The sequence below is a fragment of the Cydia amplana genome, chromosome Z, assembly GCF_948474715.1.
Source record: "Cydia amplana chromosome Z, ilCydAmpl1.1, whole genome shotgun sequence".
Taxonomy (NCBI): Eukaryota; Metazoa; Arthropoda; class Insecta; order Lepidoptera; family Tortricidae; genus Cydia; species Cydia amplana.
The window spans coordinates 17802210-17819499 of record NC_086096.1 but is presented as its reverse complement, the minus strand read 5'-3'; the positions used below and the strand labels follow the sequence as shown (position 1 = coordinate 17819499).

General features: G+C 40.0%; 1 protein-coding gene across 2 annotated transcripts; it reads right to left on the bottom strand.

Annotated features, from left to right (window-relative positions):
• Positions 1-5363: 5363 nt before the first annotated feature.
• Positions 5364-15993, bottom strand: LOC134661138 (coatomer subunit beta'). Of its 2 annotated transcripts, XM_063517088.1 has the most exons (18): positions 15860-15993; positions 15494-15652; positions 14310-14505; positions 14071-14219; positions 13816-13990; positions 13472-13658; positions 13235-13368; positions 12855-13154; positions 12682-12772; positions 11710-11875; positions 10229-10398; positions 9702-9870; positions 9090-9351; positions 8739-8895; positions 8390-8519; positions 7747-7973; positions 7002-7113; positions 5364-5532 (listed from the first exon to the last, which is right to left on the bottom strand). In XM_063517088.1, the coding sequence occupies exons 1-18, from the start codon at positions 15860-15862 to the stop codon at positions 5482-5484; spliced, it is 2838 nt and encodes a 945-aa protein (XP_063373158.1). In that variant the 5' UTR covers positions 15863-15993; the 3' UTR covers positions 5364-5481. The 2 variants fall into 2 exon arrangements, with proteins under 2 accessions (XP_063373158.1, XP_063373157.1); XM_063517087.1 differs by lacking the exon at positions 15860-15993 and having other exon boundaries at positions 15494-15664.
• Between the last annotated feature and the right edge of the window lie 1297 nt (positions 15994-17290).

Genomic DNA, 17290 nt, shown 5'->3' with positions numbered 1-17290 from the left:
GATCATCAAATGTATGTTAATAAAATTATTTTGTAATCGCTAGTTAAGTTTAGTAACGTTGAACCAATTTATTACAGATATAACCTAGTCCTGGGTGTAGTTTTTTGGCTTGCACCAGAATATTGCCTAACCCCTCGTATGCTTAGACACGGATCCGTGCGAGGGAATTTTAATCTATTGTTGTAAATATCAAAGTCACTTTTTCAATGATCAAATTTGACAGGCCGCATTATTATTATTTCCTTTATTCATTTAATTTCTCAGATTAGGTTATTTATAATATGGATATAAAAATAAAATACAAAAACACTTACAAAAACAATACAAAATACTTATAAACATATTATAAAAAACCTAACCTAGGGTGCCGCCAGCAGCGGGGCAAGGCCCAAGCTGCCGGTGGTCAAGGCCGCAGAGAGAGGAACCGGCGGACTATCCGTTATTATTATTATTAGGAGCCTGTAATGTCCCACTGCTGGGCAAAGGCCTCCCCCCACTTTTTCCAGTCTTCCCGATCCTGTGCAGTCTCTGGCCATTCCTTTAAAAAGGAGTCTAGCTCGTCTCGCCATCGCCGACGTGGTTTGCCAACTCCTCGTTTTGAGCTGGGCTGCCACTCTGTGGCGATCTTGGCCCACAGCTCACTCGGCATTCGGCAGACATGACCAGCCCAGTCCCACTTTAGCTTGGCCGCTTTCCGAGCTACGTCGACCACTTTTGTTCTGGAGCGCAGCGTGATGTTCCGGATACGATCCATTAATGTCACACCTAATATGCTGCGCTCCATAGCTCGCTGGCAAACCCCTAGTTTAGGTTTAGTTTAGGCCGCATACGAGGGGCTAATTCTTTCACCAATGTATATGTAAATTGCCTTGAATACAAGTAATTGCCACATCAATTATGTATGTATGTTAAATCTTTTGTAATTAAAGTAAGTACTTGTGCAAGTAATGCTTTCAGTGATTGTAAATAGCTTTTACAGTACATATGGGGCTACTTTTCCGCACTAGTGCGTAAAATAGCACTTTTCGTGAGTATGTCGAAACTTTATAGTGCCATATGTACTGTAAAACGTTGTTCGATACACGTGCGAATAGGTAATTCGCAACTCGTGTCGATTTAAAACGCTCCCTTCGGTCGTGTTTTAATTTATCGCCACTCGTTTCGAATTTCCTCTTTTTCACACTTGTATCGAAAATAACTATTTTATCTTCTTAAAATTGTAGTAGCCGGGTTTTAATGGCCGGTTTTTACAGTGCAATAACAAATTCACACGCTAGCAGAATATTATATTGTTAACCAAGGGATGAAAGGCACTCATTTCAGTAGGTAGTTTGGTGTTCGAACGCAGTGAGAGTGCCATTAGTCCGAGACTGAAATGATGCCTTTCACTCGAATTAAACACACTACTTTTCATTTCGATTACGAGGAAAACGTGACTTGTATAACATGTTATAGTACATAGTTCTTGAGGGTACTTTCAATTAAAAATTTCGGTAAAAATATCGTTATGAATGGGGAGTAAAATATTAGAATATAAATTGTACAACAAATCCAGTTAATTACTCATCGTAAAAAAAATAAAGAAAAAGCGGCCAAGTGCGAGTCAGACTCGCCCATGAAGGGTTCCGTATTTAGGCGATTTATGACGTATAAAAAAAAACTACTTACTAGATCTCGTTCAACCCAATTTTCGGTGGAAGTTTACATGGTAATGTACATCATATATTTTTTTTAGTTTTATCATTCTCTTATTTTAGAAGTTACAGGGGGGGGGGGGAAACACATTTTACCACTTTGGAAGTGTCTCTCGCGCAAACTATTCAGTTTAGAAAAAAATGATATTAGAAACCTCAATATCATTTTTGAAGACCTATCCATAGATACCCCACACGTATGGGTTTGATGAAAAAAAAATTTTTGAGTTTCAGTTCGAAGTATGGGGAACCCCAAAATTTTTTTGTTTTTAGGGTTCCGTAACCAAATGGCAAAAAACGGAACCCTTATGGATTCGTCATGTCTGTCTGTCCGTCCGTATGTCACAGCCACTTTTTTCCGAAACTATAAGAACTATACTGTTGAAACTTGGTAAGTAGATGTATTCTGTGAACCGCATTAAGATTCTCATACAAAAATAGAAAAAAAAACAATAAATTTTTGGGGTTCCCCATACTTAGAACTGAAACTCAAAAATTTTTTTTTCATCAAACCCATATGTGTGGGGTATCTATGGATAGGTCTTCAAAAATGATATTGAGGTTTCTAATATCATTTTTTTCTAAACTGAATAGTTGGCGCGAGAGACACTTCCAAAGTTGTAAAATGTGTCCCCCCCCCCCCCCTGTAACTTCTAAAATAACAGAATGATAAAACTAAAAAAAAATATATGATGTACATTACCATGTAAACTTCCACCGAAAATTGGTTTGAACGAGATCTAGTTAGTAGTTTTTTTTTTAATACGTCATAAATCGCCTAAGTACGGAACCCATCATGGGCGAGTCCGACTCGCACTTGGCCGCTTTTTTTTTCTATTTTTGTGTGAAAATCTTAATGCGGTTCACAGAATACATCTACTTACCAAGTTTCAACAGTATAGTTCTTATAGTTTCGGAGAAAAGTGGCTGTGACATACGGACGGACAGACAGACAGACATGACGAATCTATAAGGGTTCCGTTTTTTGCCATTTGGCTACGGAACCCTAAAAACGTACTTGGAGATAAAATGCTCTACAGCAGAAACGTGTCACTTTCTGGGCACTTAATTTTCATTTTAACTCTCAGGGAAAATGTCAACAAATTTACATTCCTAGTGTCCTTTCGAACTAAAGTATGGGCCTATGGGCCAACATCAAGGAGTTGAACAAAATTATTCAATCATAAGTATTCCATACAAATTTAAATTATACATGAAATCATAATCGCAATTATTAGTCTTTTACAAGTAAATTATTATATTACGAGAAGGCTCGGTCTGGAAATTCGTGCTTAGACGTGCAACTTTATTGAGACAGTGATACCACTGCAGTAAGAAATATGCATACGATGTCAATAAATGTTTTCCTTTTTAATTATATAGAAAGTGCACCATGTCTGAATAAAGATCGCCGTCAAATAATTGAATTATTCTACCCAAAATTTTCTATAAAGCATCGATTTTTATAAAATGTAGAAAATATACTTAACCTTGTATGCTGTAAAGGAGTGTACTCATACTTTACCTAGTTTACCTACAGGTAACCTTTTCCGATAAATTTTAAGTGTGACTTATTCAAATCCCAATTCTGTAGTAGTAATCGCATATACCTACATAATTCAATTTAGTGCGCCTGTCAACTAATCCCACGCTTATTTCTATTACGTAGGTTATCTAATACCTTTAAACGAGCAATTCTTATTTATTTATTTATATATAGCTGGTCAAGCAGATCTTGTCAGTAGAAAAAGGCGGCAAATTTGAATAATGTAGGCGCGAATGGATATCGTCCCATAGAAAATTAAAATTTCGCGCCTTTTTTTACTGACAAGATTTGCTTGACCAGCTTTACATATATCGGGGATCTCGGAAACGGCTCTAACGATTTCGATGAAATTTGCTACATGGGGGTTTTGCGGGGGCAAAAAAATCGATCTAGGTCTTTTATATGTTTTCCGAGCAAAGCTCGGTCTTCCAGATATTTTGTTTTATATGGGTTACAAGTTGTTAACAGCTCGTGGTAAATTTTGATACCCAAGCGAGCGAAAGATGCCAAAATTAAAAATTGTTTCAAAAGGCACGAGGATTAAACAAATTTTGCCACCGAGTGAAACACTTTTTTTTACACAGCAACGTGAGGAAAATACTAACTGATATAAACATCAAACAAAATCAATCCAAATGAACGATGTTAAATTGGTATTTAACATTCCAAGTCATCATTTAAATGTCAATTTTACCAGCCATCATAAGGAAACAATTCAAAATTTTTATCCAAGACCTCGTGCTAATATTGATATCTGAGGAAGCGAAAATTTTAAAAATTGGGCCGCAAGCGTAGGGTTAGGCCCAAACTTTGCACCCGAGTGAAACGCTTTTACAATATTTTTCACCACACCAATAGCAACAATATTTATTATAAACAGCTATTATTGATCCGATAGATCCTCTGATAATTCTGGGATACTTTTAAAGTTTCCAGGTAGTTCGTTTTTAATTAAAACCGCAGAACCACCGGCACCGGCAAATCTTATCACCAGTGATCGGGGTTTTGGATGCCACACCGCGGTATATCAAATTGAAATAGTTGGTAATATGGATACGCTTTTAAGCCCGTGATACCTTTTCAAAAGCTGTATGTACGTAAAGTATGTACGTATTTGTAACATATTCGTCATTAAAATAGCAGTTGTTGAGGTCATTCACTCCCTAGTGGTAAACAAAACCCTGCTTATCACAGTATTATGAGATTTACATGTGGTCAATTAACCGTGTCGATGAATTGTTCACCAGCTACTCAACTTATGAATAAAATGCTGAGACTAATCTGTGTCATCATTTATTATGGTTTTTTACGACAGGAATAGTGTCAATGATATTTTAGTATGATTATATTGTTAACGTTCGTAATACAATACAAGGGTAGATACTACTGAGTGATGGACAACTTATTTTTTTAGTGTTGAACAAATTCCATGTTAGTATGGGTATTTAAGAATGGACTGTATAAAGTAATGAGGTCGTGTTCATAATCCTTGGTGGCGAACACTAGAGTAAACAAAAATTTCCTAAAAATATCTTATCTTTTAGTTAATTCCTATATTGGGAGCAATGCTAAGCCGACTATAAATATTTGCTTGTAATATAAAAATATATAGTTAATGTAATATTAGTAGCTAAATTAATGTTGTAAATATATCATTTTCCTAAGTTATGTCTTTCATTTTCGTCTTCACATCTAATTTTAAACTAAAACAACTTGTGTGTTAGTTCACGCCGCCCGGCTACGAGCGACTCTGAGCACAATGTATCAGCAGCTGTACTCAACCTGCGGCCCGGTGATGGTGGTATAAAGTCAGGTACATCCAAATGTCACCTTTAATCAAATTCATCTTGCAGCCCGTGGCTACGAGGCAAAACAGTCTTTGTGGCCCTCATAAAAAAGGTGGTGTACCGCTGGTATAGAGACTTGAATGAATGTTTTTTGGGCAGCGGCAGTGGTGGGCGTTGACGCTCGCAACGCTCCGCTGCCCGCACCACCAGTCGCGTGCGTTCCGTCCGTGGCCTTAGAGTTTTGTCAGAAAGAGATATCGCAAAAAAGAAAACAATCGATTTGCCAAAGCGCATTATTTTACTGTACTCTACGCAAGTTGGGTAACAAAACAAACATTTCAGAAGAAAATTTGTATAATAGGTACTTTAATCTTACATGTATTAGCACTTTAGGAAATACATACTTTATGATTGTAATAATAATATAAAATAAAACTTTAAATACACTTATATGTTAATCGGAGGAATCGAACCGGAGGAAGCTGGACTCATCTGACGACAACTCCTGAAAAAAAAACTATTAAAAGCAACTAGAAATGGTAACTGTACAATAAGGGTAACCTCTAGCAATTAACACATTCAGTATTATTTGATGATTTCGTTCCCAGGCTGGACGACCCGATAGTCGGGATCGTGGTACTACAGCTTTATATGACGAAACGTTTGTGGCCTGGTGCGGATGTCTGGTTGGCTGGGTGGCAATGAATGTGTTAAGGTGAAAACTTATATGACATTGGTAATGGCTAAAAGCACTTTTACTAAATATGGTTACTGTAAAGTAGAATTACTATGAGGGTTGTTTGAGGTAATGTGGGTGAAGACCAAATGTTTGGCAAATATTAAAACTACTGGAATGAAAATTGTGTTCAATATTACGTACGTGCAAATGTCATCATTCTCATACGTTAACATGTTCATTGTCCCGTGCCCCACATATGGGTCACGGCAAGCTTCTATTAAAAGGCCGTAAAGTCAACAGTTGGGTCGGTGAACGTGTTACTTAAAAGTCAAAAATGTATCAACAGTTTCTTTATAAGCACTTTAACTACGTATTTTTACGTTAGCTTTTAATGCACGTATAAGAAATCATTTACGCTCTTTTACAATGGGAAACGAATAGCTTATCTTTATGTTTTTATGGCTCTTTACTAATAAATCGCCGGACGGGCTATAACCTTACCAGTCCCGACGTTAGTTCTGTACAGTCAGCAGCAATAGTTGCTAAGCGGGCAAGGTGTTCAAAATGATCTTAACGCGACTTTATTGTTAAGATAATAAGACCAAGGAACTTCTGCTACTGAATGTACAAGGCAATCAAAATTCCTAATCCAAAACCGGGTATCGTATTAGGATTTTTCTTTCCTCGTACATTCCTGGGCATAGACTAGGAATCCTCTAGACGGAGTTTAGAGCAATTATTTCATAAAACCGATGCTGCCAAAAATACTGAGGTGCGGAGGACGAGGTGAGCGAGTCCTGTGCCGTGATTGGTCCGTTCAAAGACACGGACGGCACACAAAGACGCTTTGACTCGAAAATGGAGTAAAACTACCGTATATTTGTGGCAGAGGGGGTAGCCCTACTATGCTCAGCCTGGAGGATGTCTTGTCTGTGTTCATGGGGCATGATGTTGGTTTTGTGCAAGGAAAGAAAAATCCTTCCACAAAACCCGGTTTTCGAGTAGGAATAATTTGTTCTCTCCCAGTGCTGGTTGTGTAAATGTAAGTTAACAAGTGAAAATTTGATAGTTTCTAACTAATATATCCCCCAAAGGCGTCATATGTATTTTGTAAATGTCATTCAAAAATTTAAGACTGCATATTGTGAGGGAACGTAATGCGGAAGAGTCAAATAAATTTCGCTAGATTATGCGTGCTAATATTTGTAATTAAAACAGTCAGTCACTCGTCATAAAATCTATTCAGTATTATGTTATTACATGAAGGCCCTGGGGGCGGGTCGGAGCTCACTCACCAGAGCCTCGTCGTCCTCTAGCGCGATGCCGTCGATCTCCTTATCGATCTCGTCCATTATGTCGAGGGGGTCCTTGTGATTGGACGAACTGTCCGTCGGTTTGGTAACAATACTGAAACAAATTACATTTTATTTAGTATAGGTTTTAGGATTGTCTAAGTATAACGCTTGACAATTTAGTTTCAATTTCATAGTCACCTCTAAAAAGTAATAATGTCTACTGCCCAAACCTACGCAATGTAAAATAATTCGGCTGCTTTGCCCACTGAGCACGTTAGTCTCCGCGTCTAGATGGCATCTTTCTCACGTTTCGTATCATTTTCCTGTTCATCGTTGATGTGCATTTCCTTTGTGTACACGACGGCTCGTAATAATTTTAACGTAGGTAAAGAAGCCTCACTGAAGAATGAAGGAAAAGCAAGATATGAGCTTCTTTTGCTTGCTAGGATTGTTAAGCGTGCGCCCCATTCGCGTCGCCCAACATACTCAACAAGGCGCCTCCTTTGGCAAGTAACGAGGCACACGGCTCATGTACCTGCCACAGGCTAAAGCGAGTGCAGACGCAGGCAACTTGCTCTAAAAGTATGTTCAAGTTTGATGCACAGTAACGCGCGGTTTACTGCAGGACGGCACAGTTTTGCACGTTGCATATAACTTGTACAGGCTACACGCCCCGTGTGCAAGTACCACTGCAAGCGTCCCCGTGTGATGTAGCTAGTAACGCCTGCCAGCGTGGAGTACGGACCTGTCGCTGCTGGGTCCGTGCGCGGCCTTGGCCAGCTTGTCGTCGTCGGCCGGCGTAGCGGCGGCGCGCTCGGGCCGCTTCCACCGGCCGGCCTGCTCCGCTGCCGCCTTCTCCGAGCCGAGGTCGCGGTCGATGTTGCATTGCTTCCAGTTCGACGGGTACTTCGCTAGCTGTGAACTGTCCTCGAAGCCAAACTCGTTTTGAAACCTCTCCAGTTCTAATGATTCCTGTTAACAAAACACGTAGGATACACTTCATACACTTCGATACTCGTATATGTAATGTATGTACAACCTTGCCCGACTAAGTCATTTCTTTACTATCTCAGTGGCTCTATGAGCTGTACACCTCGCGAATGTATCCTAAACTGAATCGACAATTGTCCATATAGTTATCGAATCTTCTCACAAAATTTCAAGACAATTGGTTGAGAAACGCTACCCGTAGAGGAGAGCACCCAGACATAGCCTTTACCAAAGCTTGCGGAGATGCTTCGCGCTCGAGCGGTCAATTTTAATTACGCTCTCACAAACAAAGCATCTGATTAGTCCGTACGGGTTTTCCCAAAGGGAATATAAATACATTTTACAGTAAGTATGAACATTTTTAAAAGGAAATAAGTAAGTACGAGTAGGTTACTAACCGCAAATTCAGGAAACAAGTTTTCGTAGTTCTCGGGATCAGCGAGTGACTGTCCGGATCGTTTGTTGTTGGCGCCGACGGACTCGCGCCACAGTTTCACCACCTCGACCATCTTTGAAGGAATGTATGATCTGCAACAAAAACACAACAAATTCAGCACTGAGATTCTTTATACAATTTTAGATCGTATACCAAAATATAGCAGATTATTTTTATTTTATACTTTTGACAACCAAATATTATAGTTTGTGGTAGTGGTATTATAGTAGTGGATCGGCGTCGAGGCGATTGGGCGCGGTGTTAACGGCGAATGTGATGTTATTTTCATTATGAACTAGGTAGGGTCTGACCTGGCGAAGAAGGCGGCCTCGGGCAGGCGTCGGCGGGCGATGAGCAGCTGCAGGCAGGCGTCGAGGCGGTTCAGCGTGAAGTTGGCGGCGAACGCGATGTTGTCGTCGCCGCTCGCCGCCGACAGTGTCGCCACCTCCTCCAGCAGTGCTTCGTCGGCTGCAACACATGCAACACTTATACCATCACAATACAATTATAGTGTTGTGTGTGTCAAAGGCGCGCATTTACGATATTATATTATGCAATAACAGGTTTTACAACACGTGTATTATATTCTCTAGTGATGACGAGATGGTGGTGAGGTGTCAGAGGTTATTTTGATCGCCAGTAATATGTGAAAGAAGCCCTACCAGTACTGACGGCGAAGAGCAACAGCGCACTATAATCCTGTGCCTTCCGGTAGCAGGTCTTAGTTAGGTCCTGGTCGGCGTGCGCGGCGGCGGCGGCGCCGAGGCGCGCCCAGCGCGCGGCCGCGGTGCGGGACGGCACGCCCTCGGCCGCCGCCGCCTCCTCGGCCAGCGCGCGCGCGCGCCCCAGCTCGCCGAGCGAGAGCGCCAGCTCGAACTGGTGCTCCGGCTCCGTCGACACCGCGAGCGCCTGCTGCTTGAAGCCCTGGTAACACAATGTAATCATTTGTATAGGTCCATTTTAAAAATGCTTCCATTTAATTTGTACTGCAATATTATCACAGACATTCAGCATCACTGCGTCAATATACACGCTTCAAAATTAAAGTCGGGTAGAAGGATAAACACCAGCATTTATTATGTTTCACTTATTCGCATTTCGATGCATAGATAAAAACCTAGCAAGCTTCGAAAACGAAGCACAGAGTAGCTAGCAAAAATCATATTTGTACTTTACGTTTTTCAATTAAGATGCAAAGATAAAAACCTAACAAGCTTAGAAATTGAAAAAGTGAAAACGTAACATCAGGTAAATACATATATGTATATGTATACCTGTTTCTCTAGGAAGTGCGCGACCCTGGTGCGGTGTTCGTGCGGCACGGTGGGCAGCACGCGGTCGGCCGTCTCGAAGTCGCCGCGCATCACCGCCGTCTGATACTCCAGCACCGACAGCAGCAGCGAGTACGACACCACGTTCAGCTCCTTGTCGTTTAAGTACAGCCTGCACATGCCAATATTTAGTTACGTGTTTTTGAGCATACACTCACAGATGAATTATGATACTCCTTATCAAATGTATGAAAGTAGGTACACTTTAGTTTTAAAAAGAGTTACGAAGTTCACAGTCGACTGGGTAATTTTATAGGGGTATGTGGGGTTATGTTAGAAAAATCCTGCCTTAGGTAAAGGATTTTCTAGTCTTAGGCTGAAATCTGAACCAGGGAGAAAAAAGTAGGCATAGCATGATATCAGCTATGATTGTGAAGGGCATATATAGTAATCTAATTCCAAAGTCTTCTTTAAATAAATATTATAGGACATTACTACACAACTTTACTAGATCGCATTGTTTGCATTACCTGTTCTCCTTGGCGACGTATCCGAGGATGTACATGGTGTGGTCGAGATGCGATATCGTAACGATCTCGCCGCCGACGTAGTAGTTCAGTCTGTTTAGCGAGTTGGTGTAGATGAAACAATCGCCCACCCACAGCCCTGTCTTCACTATCTCGTTCACGTCACCAACCACCTGAAATATGACCATGACAATAGCATACAATATCCTGGGGTGCCGAAGGGTGGCTTGCCTTAGCCAGCCACCCAGAGTGGAGTCACAGAAGCTGCATTCTCGAGGGTAAATGTGGAAACATAAGTGGCGAGTTGGCTATGTTTAAAGTCCAGTGACACCTCTCTACCCTCAGCCCTCACACCGGCGGTCAACACCATTTGAGAAGCTCCAATCAATGCTAATGGAATCCAATATAAAATGTTGGTTCCGACTGTGGTGGGAATAAGCTATAAGACATAAAAAAATTAAGATTATGAATAAACAAAAGTGGAAGTGACAAGATAAATAATTCAAAACCGGCCAAGAGCATGTCACACAGCGCCATCCACGTCACCGGTCAAATTCGTGGCACGGATTTGTCTTAAGCCGGCCACACACACTAGGTTATAACCGATGGTTATGCCTGCACAGTTTACTTGTGCAGGCATAACTGAACGTGTGTATGATATGACTCCTTGCCTGCGCAAGCAAACTCCTTGCCTGCGCAAGCAAAATTGAAAATATCAAAATTTATATTTTTTGCCTGTCGGTTGTACTTGCGCAGGCATAACTGAACGTGTGTGGCTGGCAGGCTTGATAGGCTTCAGTTATCCAGGGATTGCCGAGGGGATAGGTCGCAAGTCACTGTGCAACAATGTCGTCTCGCAAACGAAATGCAATTGTAGAGGATATTTAGTAGATTTTTAGGGTTCCGTAACCAAAGGGTAAAACGGGACCCTATTACTAAGACTCCACTGTCCGTCCGTCCGTCTGTCACTAGGCTGTATCTCATGAACTATGCTAGTTAGACTGTTGAAATGTTCACAGATGATCTATTTCTGTTGCCTCTAGTACAACAAATACTAAAAAACCGGCCAAGTGCGAGTCGGAGTGGGGCTCCCATGATTTTTTTCCGTTTTTATAGATAATGGTACGGTACCCTTCCTGCGCGAGTCCCACTCGCACTTGGCCAGTTTTATTATTTTTTAAGTATGGAGTGGATTCATGGTTTATATGCGTGTATGGCTGACGAAATATAAACCTAGTAGCGCTATTGCGTCGACCTCAACGACCGCTACCGGTGCCAAGAGTTTGTGCAGGTTTGTCGTTATGTGTGTGTGCCCTATGGAACTCGGTCGTGCCTGTTAGTTTTGCTTGCACAAGCAAAACCAACACGCAAAACCTAGTGTGTGTGGCCAGCTTTAGACTACAAAAACATATATTATATGCAAATAATGGATTGTTGGTAAAAGGTAATGTGGTTGAGTACGGTGTTTGCGGTGGTGTGGTCACCTCGAAAGCGTCCTCGATCCCGTCGTCAGTGATGCCGGTGTTGGAGGCGCGCGCGCGCGAGACCACGGCCGCGTTCAGCCGCAGCACGTAGTACGTCTCGTCCGTGGCCAGGCACACCAGCGACCCGCTCTCCGACCAGTACACATGCCGCGGCTGGATCTCGATGCTGCACACCACACTCAACTTAGTCACGCTCCACAGATTATCAACTACATTGTAAGTATTGTAACGGAATACTGCACTCGCTAAGGCATCCGCACTTTTTCATATTACAGCGCAAGGTTAAGTAAAATTTTGCTAACGAGGTTTGGTAAATTTAATACGATATTTTTTGCTAAATTTTGTACCTAAGTAAAATATTCACGACAGCCGTATGCTGGAGCTGGCATAAACAAAACAATTCAATTATAAACTTTAGTATTTTGAAACTAAAACTCGTTTTATACCTTGACTTTTAAAGTATTTTACTTAGAACCTACTTGGTTCGTATCAGTGACATAATTAAAAAAAAACTCTTTTATATACATTCATTCGCTTTAGCCCAATAGGAAATATCATATGTTATAACAGGAGTTAAATTAATACTCAAGTACTTTTTTATTTATGTAAACTTGTTTTCAAGAGGCATGTTATATCACAGTATATTTCAATATTGAAGGATTATTTTGCAGTGGCCAGTAGTTTCTTGTGTTTCTCTAAATCTAGGGCATATTAAAATTATAATTTACATATAAGGCGTTTAAAAAAATAAAACATAATAGTTATGTTGGCTTCAACCTAAATTTAAATATTTAATGATAATGATGAGATAAACGAAACCTAGTGACACTTCCTTCGAAAAAAATCTTACTACTTCAATCTACATATCTAATGCAAAATGTCCTAGCAGCAGTACTAATATTTCAACAAATCGCATTGGTCTAACAAGTAGAATGTTAAAAATAAGAACGGATTTCGCGAATAGTTTCTTACCGTCTTATCAACTCCAGGTGCTCCCAGTCATAAAATGAGAATGCCATTCCGCTGATCGACTTCACTCCTAGCATGTACCCGCCAAATATTCCTGCGAAACAAGACAGTCATCTCTCACAACAATGAAGAAGCCAGCCATTTTCAATTAGAATAACATTGATTGGAATTCTTACCCTCAGCTCCATACTCAGGCTTGAAGCTTTTTCTTTCTTTAAAGTTCTTAAATACTTTGATTGTGCTAGAGTTCTCTAGCGTCGCATATTCCGAGCTGTCGAACGCCCACACGAACTCCTGGGCGGTGCCGAAGGCCTTGTTTCTGAGGGCCATGGCCGTGTAAATGATGTATTCTCCATCACCACACACGACGACGAATCTGCCGTTGGGGTTATGTGCAATGGTTTGAGGATAAATTTCACAGGAGCCCATGTCTTTGGCAACTACTGGAACCCGTTCACCATCTCTCATTTCAGTACCTAACAAAGATAATACCGTTAGTATAATTACAAGGTCAACTTTATTAAATAGAAACATTATGAATTTATACCAAGATTACCTTCGGGTAAAGCTTTCAAATTAACTTGTTGCATTTCGGAATGTTTTGCCCAGATTATTTTGCCTCCATTGACATCCATTGAAATAGCTGGCTCTTCCCTACCAACTTTGATCATTATGGTGCCTTCATCATAGCTAAAATAATGTTTTTGTTGAATAAATCAGTAGGTACTTATATGAAAAACTTAAAATTACACACAGTAGTAGGGGATATTTATTTATGTCAGAGTACACTTACCCAATAGCCACATTATTCGAACCGTGCATTGAAGAAATGGTCCAAACTCTTTCAAACCCATAATTAAGCGAAGATTCGAGTCTGTAAGTTCCGGCGTGCCATATCCGGACCGTGCCGTCCTCGGATCCGGTCAGCAAGATCGGCAGCTCCGGGTGGAATGAAACAGCCGACACGTTGTGCGCGTGACCTAAATAAGAACCATTATATGTTTAGCCTTAAGTACTAACAATAATATGGATTTTTTATTCGAAATAAAAATATTGAATTGAATTGAATTGAATTGAATATATCATAAGTTGGTCGAGATCAACAATCATTGCCAGGAAAATTTCAAAAGTACTTACCTTCCAGGGTCTGCACACACGTTTTGTTCTGGTAGTCCCAAATTTTAACGAGATGGTCATCTGCCCCACTGATGAGGTAGGGTTTGTCCCCTCCATGGTAATAGTCAACACAGTTCACCCCTTTCTCGTGCCCTTCTAATGTGAAGTTTGACGTGGAAGAGCCTAGCTGCCATACCTGAATTATTGTAAAAGAAAAAACTATGAAACATACTGAGCATTTTGTAAGAAAATAAAATCAAAAGGGGCGTAACCTACCTTTACAGTAGTATCAAGACTGGCACTTGCAAAGGTGTTATTGTCTTTGGGGTTGATGACAATTTGCATGACATAGTGAGTGTGCCCTTCAAATACTTGCTGGCAAGCCCAGTTTCGGTCCCAGTTCCATAATTTTATCAATAAATCATCTGCAAGGAAAAAAAAATGGTAACATGTTCAACAAGACATGGATTCTTCTTAAGTGCTTCATGTAATAATAGTTCCCACAAATTACTTACCACTGCAAGTCAAAATGTAAGGTTGTGTGGGGTGAATAGCAATACATCGAACATAGTCTGAATGGGCTTCAAAAGAGTGTATTCTCTCCAGGGTGTTGTAGTTGAACACCCTTATCTGCATGTCATCAGACCCTGTCACTACCCAATTTTTTCTGGGTACAAATTTGGCCGCGCGCACACGTAATTCCATGCATACCTGTAATATAGGGAAAATAGTGCATATTCATTATATGGCTACTAAGTGAAAAATATAACAAACTAAATGGTAATATAAAGCAAAAGGAAAAAAATAGATAAGACTGTGTGAGTGACTGGGTAGGAAACCAGACATTTAGCACCAGCCCATTTTATAGTTGTTCATTTACAACAGCCAGCTGAACAAACAGTATGATAAAGTCATATTTCTGCATCCTAACAATGATCCATTTTAATAATAATTAATTGTGTGTGCTAAAAACTACTTTGCTTTATGTATAAAGTCAATTGTTAACTATTGTCTTTTAGTATAGGGTAATAATTTTCTTTGATATATGAATTTCCTCCAAAAGAGTATTAAGGCCCCGAAGGTTTGTGATGATGAATGATGGGTGTGCGTGCTCAGAACAACAAACACAACAAATGACAAGCCACCCGTATTCAACATATTATTTTTATGTTTGATTGTGTGTTAAATTGTTGTAATCAAAAATTGAAATACTTTAAAAAATCAATTTGATATACATGAGATTGTTAACTACCTACAAAAGTAACAGCCCTTAAAATATTATAACAATTACTGTCGTTTTATTCTGAGTATATCATTATCTGAATTCTGTTAACAAAACTAGTGGTATTTAAGGTAATATGAAGCTACATTATATATGATTAGGTATAAAATAATAATTAACATATAAAACAGAATACAACATTATATTCAGAACAAGATACTTGAATTAGAATGTGGAGTGAAATCCATTTCATATTTTGGACAAGTTTCTTTTTTCTTGATGTTTGCTGGTGACACTCCAGTTACTCTCAAAAATCTCAGTATTATGGATTATAATTGAAATCCCACTCCATACATGCATAATAATGATACAGATTACTTATACCAAAATAAAGGTAGTGTTGTTAAGATTAAGTCTCCTCTAGTTGGAATCAACACTAGAGCTAGTCAAATATATAGATTAGGTTGAACAATTTACCTCGAATCTCTTGATCTGCAGCTGAGTCTCATAGTTCCATATGTTCACGTCACCATTGTAGAGCGAGCACAACAGCCAGGGCTCCGTGGGGTGCTGGTCCACGCACTTGACGCGGTCCGACCTCGCCGTCAACTTCCTTTTGATATCCAGTCTCAACGGCTTTAAAAACATTAACATTTTATTGAAAAACACTTCAATATAAGGCAGAAGAGAGAATATCAATAAAATCAGCACAAACGCCGAAGTATAACGTTGGCGATGATGACACACTATGTAAGTTGTTTAATTGCGGTACGTATGACTTTGCACCGAACATTTTTATATTTTATGAAATCTAAATCACAAGCAACATCTTATAAATCTTACCATTTTTTTAATTATCAAACATGAAAAATTATAATGCAGAAATTAGTGGCCGAAGAACCGTGTAAGTTTGACAGGGTGGGTGGACGTGTCACTTAATTTTTTTAACTAACCACAGACTCTACGATACACTTTAGATAAAGGCCTATCCAGATGAGGACAATTTTTCGCCAATCTGATTAAATTGTCCGATCAAATCAGGCCGTGCGGACGCAAACGCCTATTTGGCTCGCCGAATTCGACAGCCGATTATGACCAGTGAAAGCATATAACTGGAAACCGCCTTTGGGAACATTACCGTTCAAATTCTCGGGCCCAATTAGCACACATACACAATTACGCCTACATTTAAATAAGACGATACGTTTACAGAGCCTGTCTCTATTAAGCCCTTGCTACACGGTCGCCGACAAGCCTCTCAGACCGCGTGGCCTTGGTCTGGACGGACCGTGTAGACAGTTGTTTCCAACAAAATTTGACCAAAACTGACCAAGGTCAGACCAAGGACAGACGGTTAGAAGGCTTGTCGGCGACCGTGTAGCAAGGGCTTTACACTAACGTACACAGCTAAGTGTAGATGAAATGCATATAATGTCAATAACTACCAATCAGCGACATTAATCCGCTAATAACCTTCTTGCTGTACGTACTGGCCGCTGAGAGTTCGCGGTTCATATTTGATTAGAATATGACTTGGACAGGGATAGGTTTATGCCATACATTGAAGAACCAGTCAAATAATTCACGTATAATAATTTAATGCAGATTAAAACATAACTAGTTAAAATGTTGTTATGAAATTAAATGACAGACTAACTCAACATAATTAAATATTCATTGTTGTATAAATGTATTCCGCTATAATAAGTATTTTGTATATTTTATTATCAATCTGTATGGCAGTGTGAAGTCACGTTCAGAGCCCGTACCATGAGTCACTGACAGAGTCAAAACTGACATTTACGCTATCGAGAACGTAATTTACTTTCTATACATCTCGTTTGCACTAATATGCGAGTACGAGCGAGATGTATAGAAAGTAAATTACGTTCTCGACGGCGTTTATGTCAGTGCCAAACTGATGGTAGCCGTACTGGTATAGTCTGTCCGTTTTTCTAAGATCAAGTACGCCATAGTAAATGTATGGCGAACTTGATCTTAGAAATCGGACAGCCTGCAAAATTTACATGGGTACACGAATCGGGTCAAAAACATTTGAACAGGCGGAGTCACAATAAATCCCCACTTTCAGTTCCAATGGAAATATTTTATTATGTATATAGCCGGTCAAGCAAGTTTGTCAGTAGAAAAAGGCGCAAAATTTTGTATGGGACCATAACCGTTCGCGCGCTTACATTTTCTAAATTTGCCGCTCTTTTCTACTGACGGAAATGGCTTGAGAGAGAACCTACATATATGTGACAGTAGAGAGTG

Bases quoted from the DNA above. Each gene is read 5' to 3' on its own strand.
- LOC134661138 (XM_063517087.1), bottom strand. From the start codon at position 15,664: ATGTTTTTAAAGCCGTTGAGACTGGATATCAAAAGGAAGTTGACGGCG. The intron at 12,773-12,854 runs GTAAGAATTCCA...CTTGTTTCGCAG, and splicing joins GCCTGAGTATGGAGCTGAGG to GAATATTTGGCGGGTACATG. The intron at 8,520-8,738 runs GTCAGACCCTAC...TTTTTGTTGCAG, and splicing joins GAGGCCGCCTTCTTCGCCAG to ATCATACATTCCTTCAAAGA.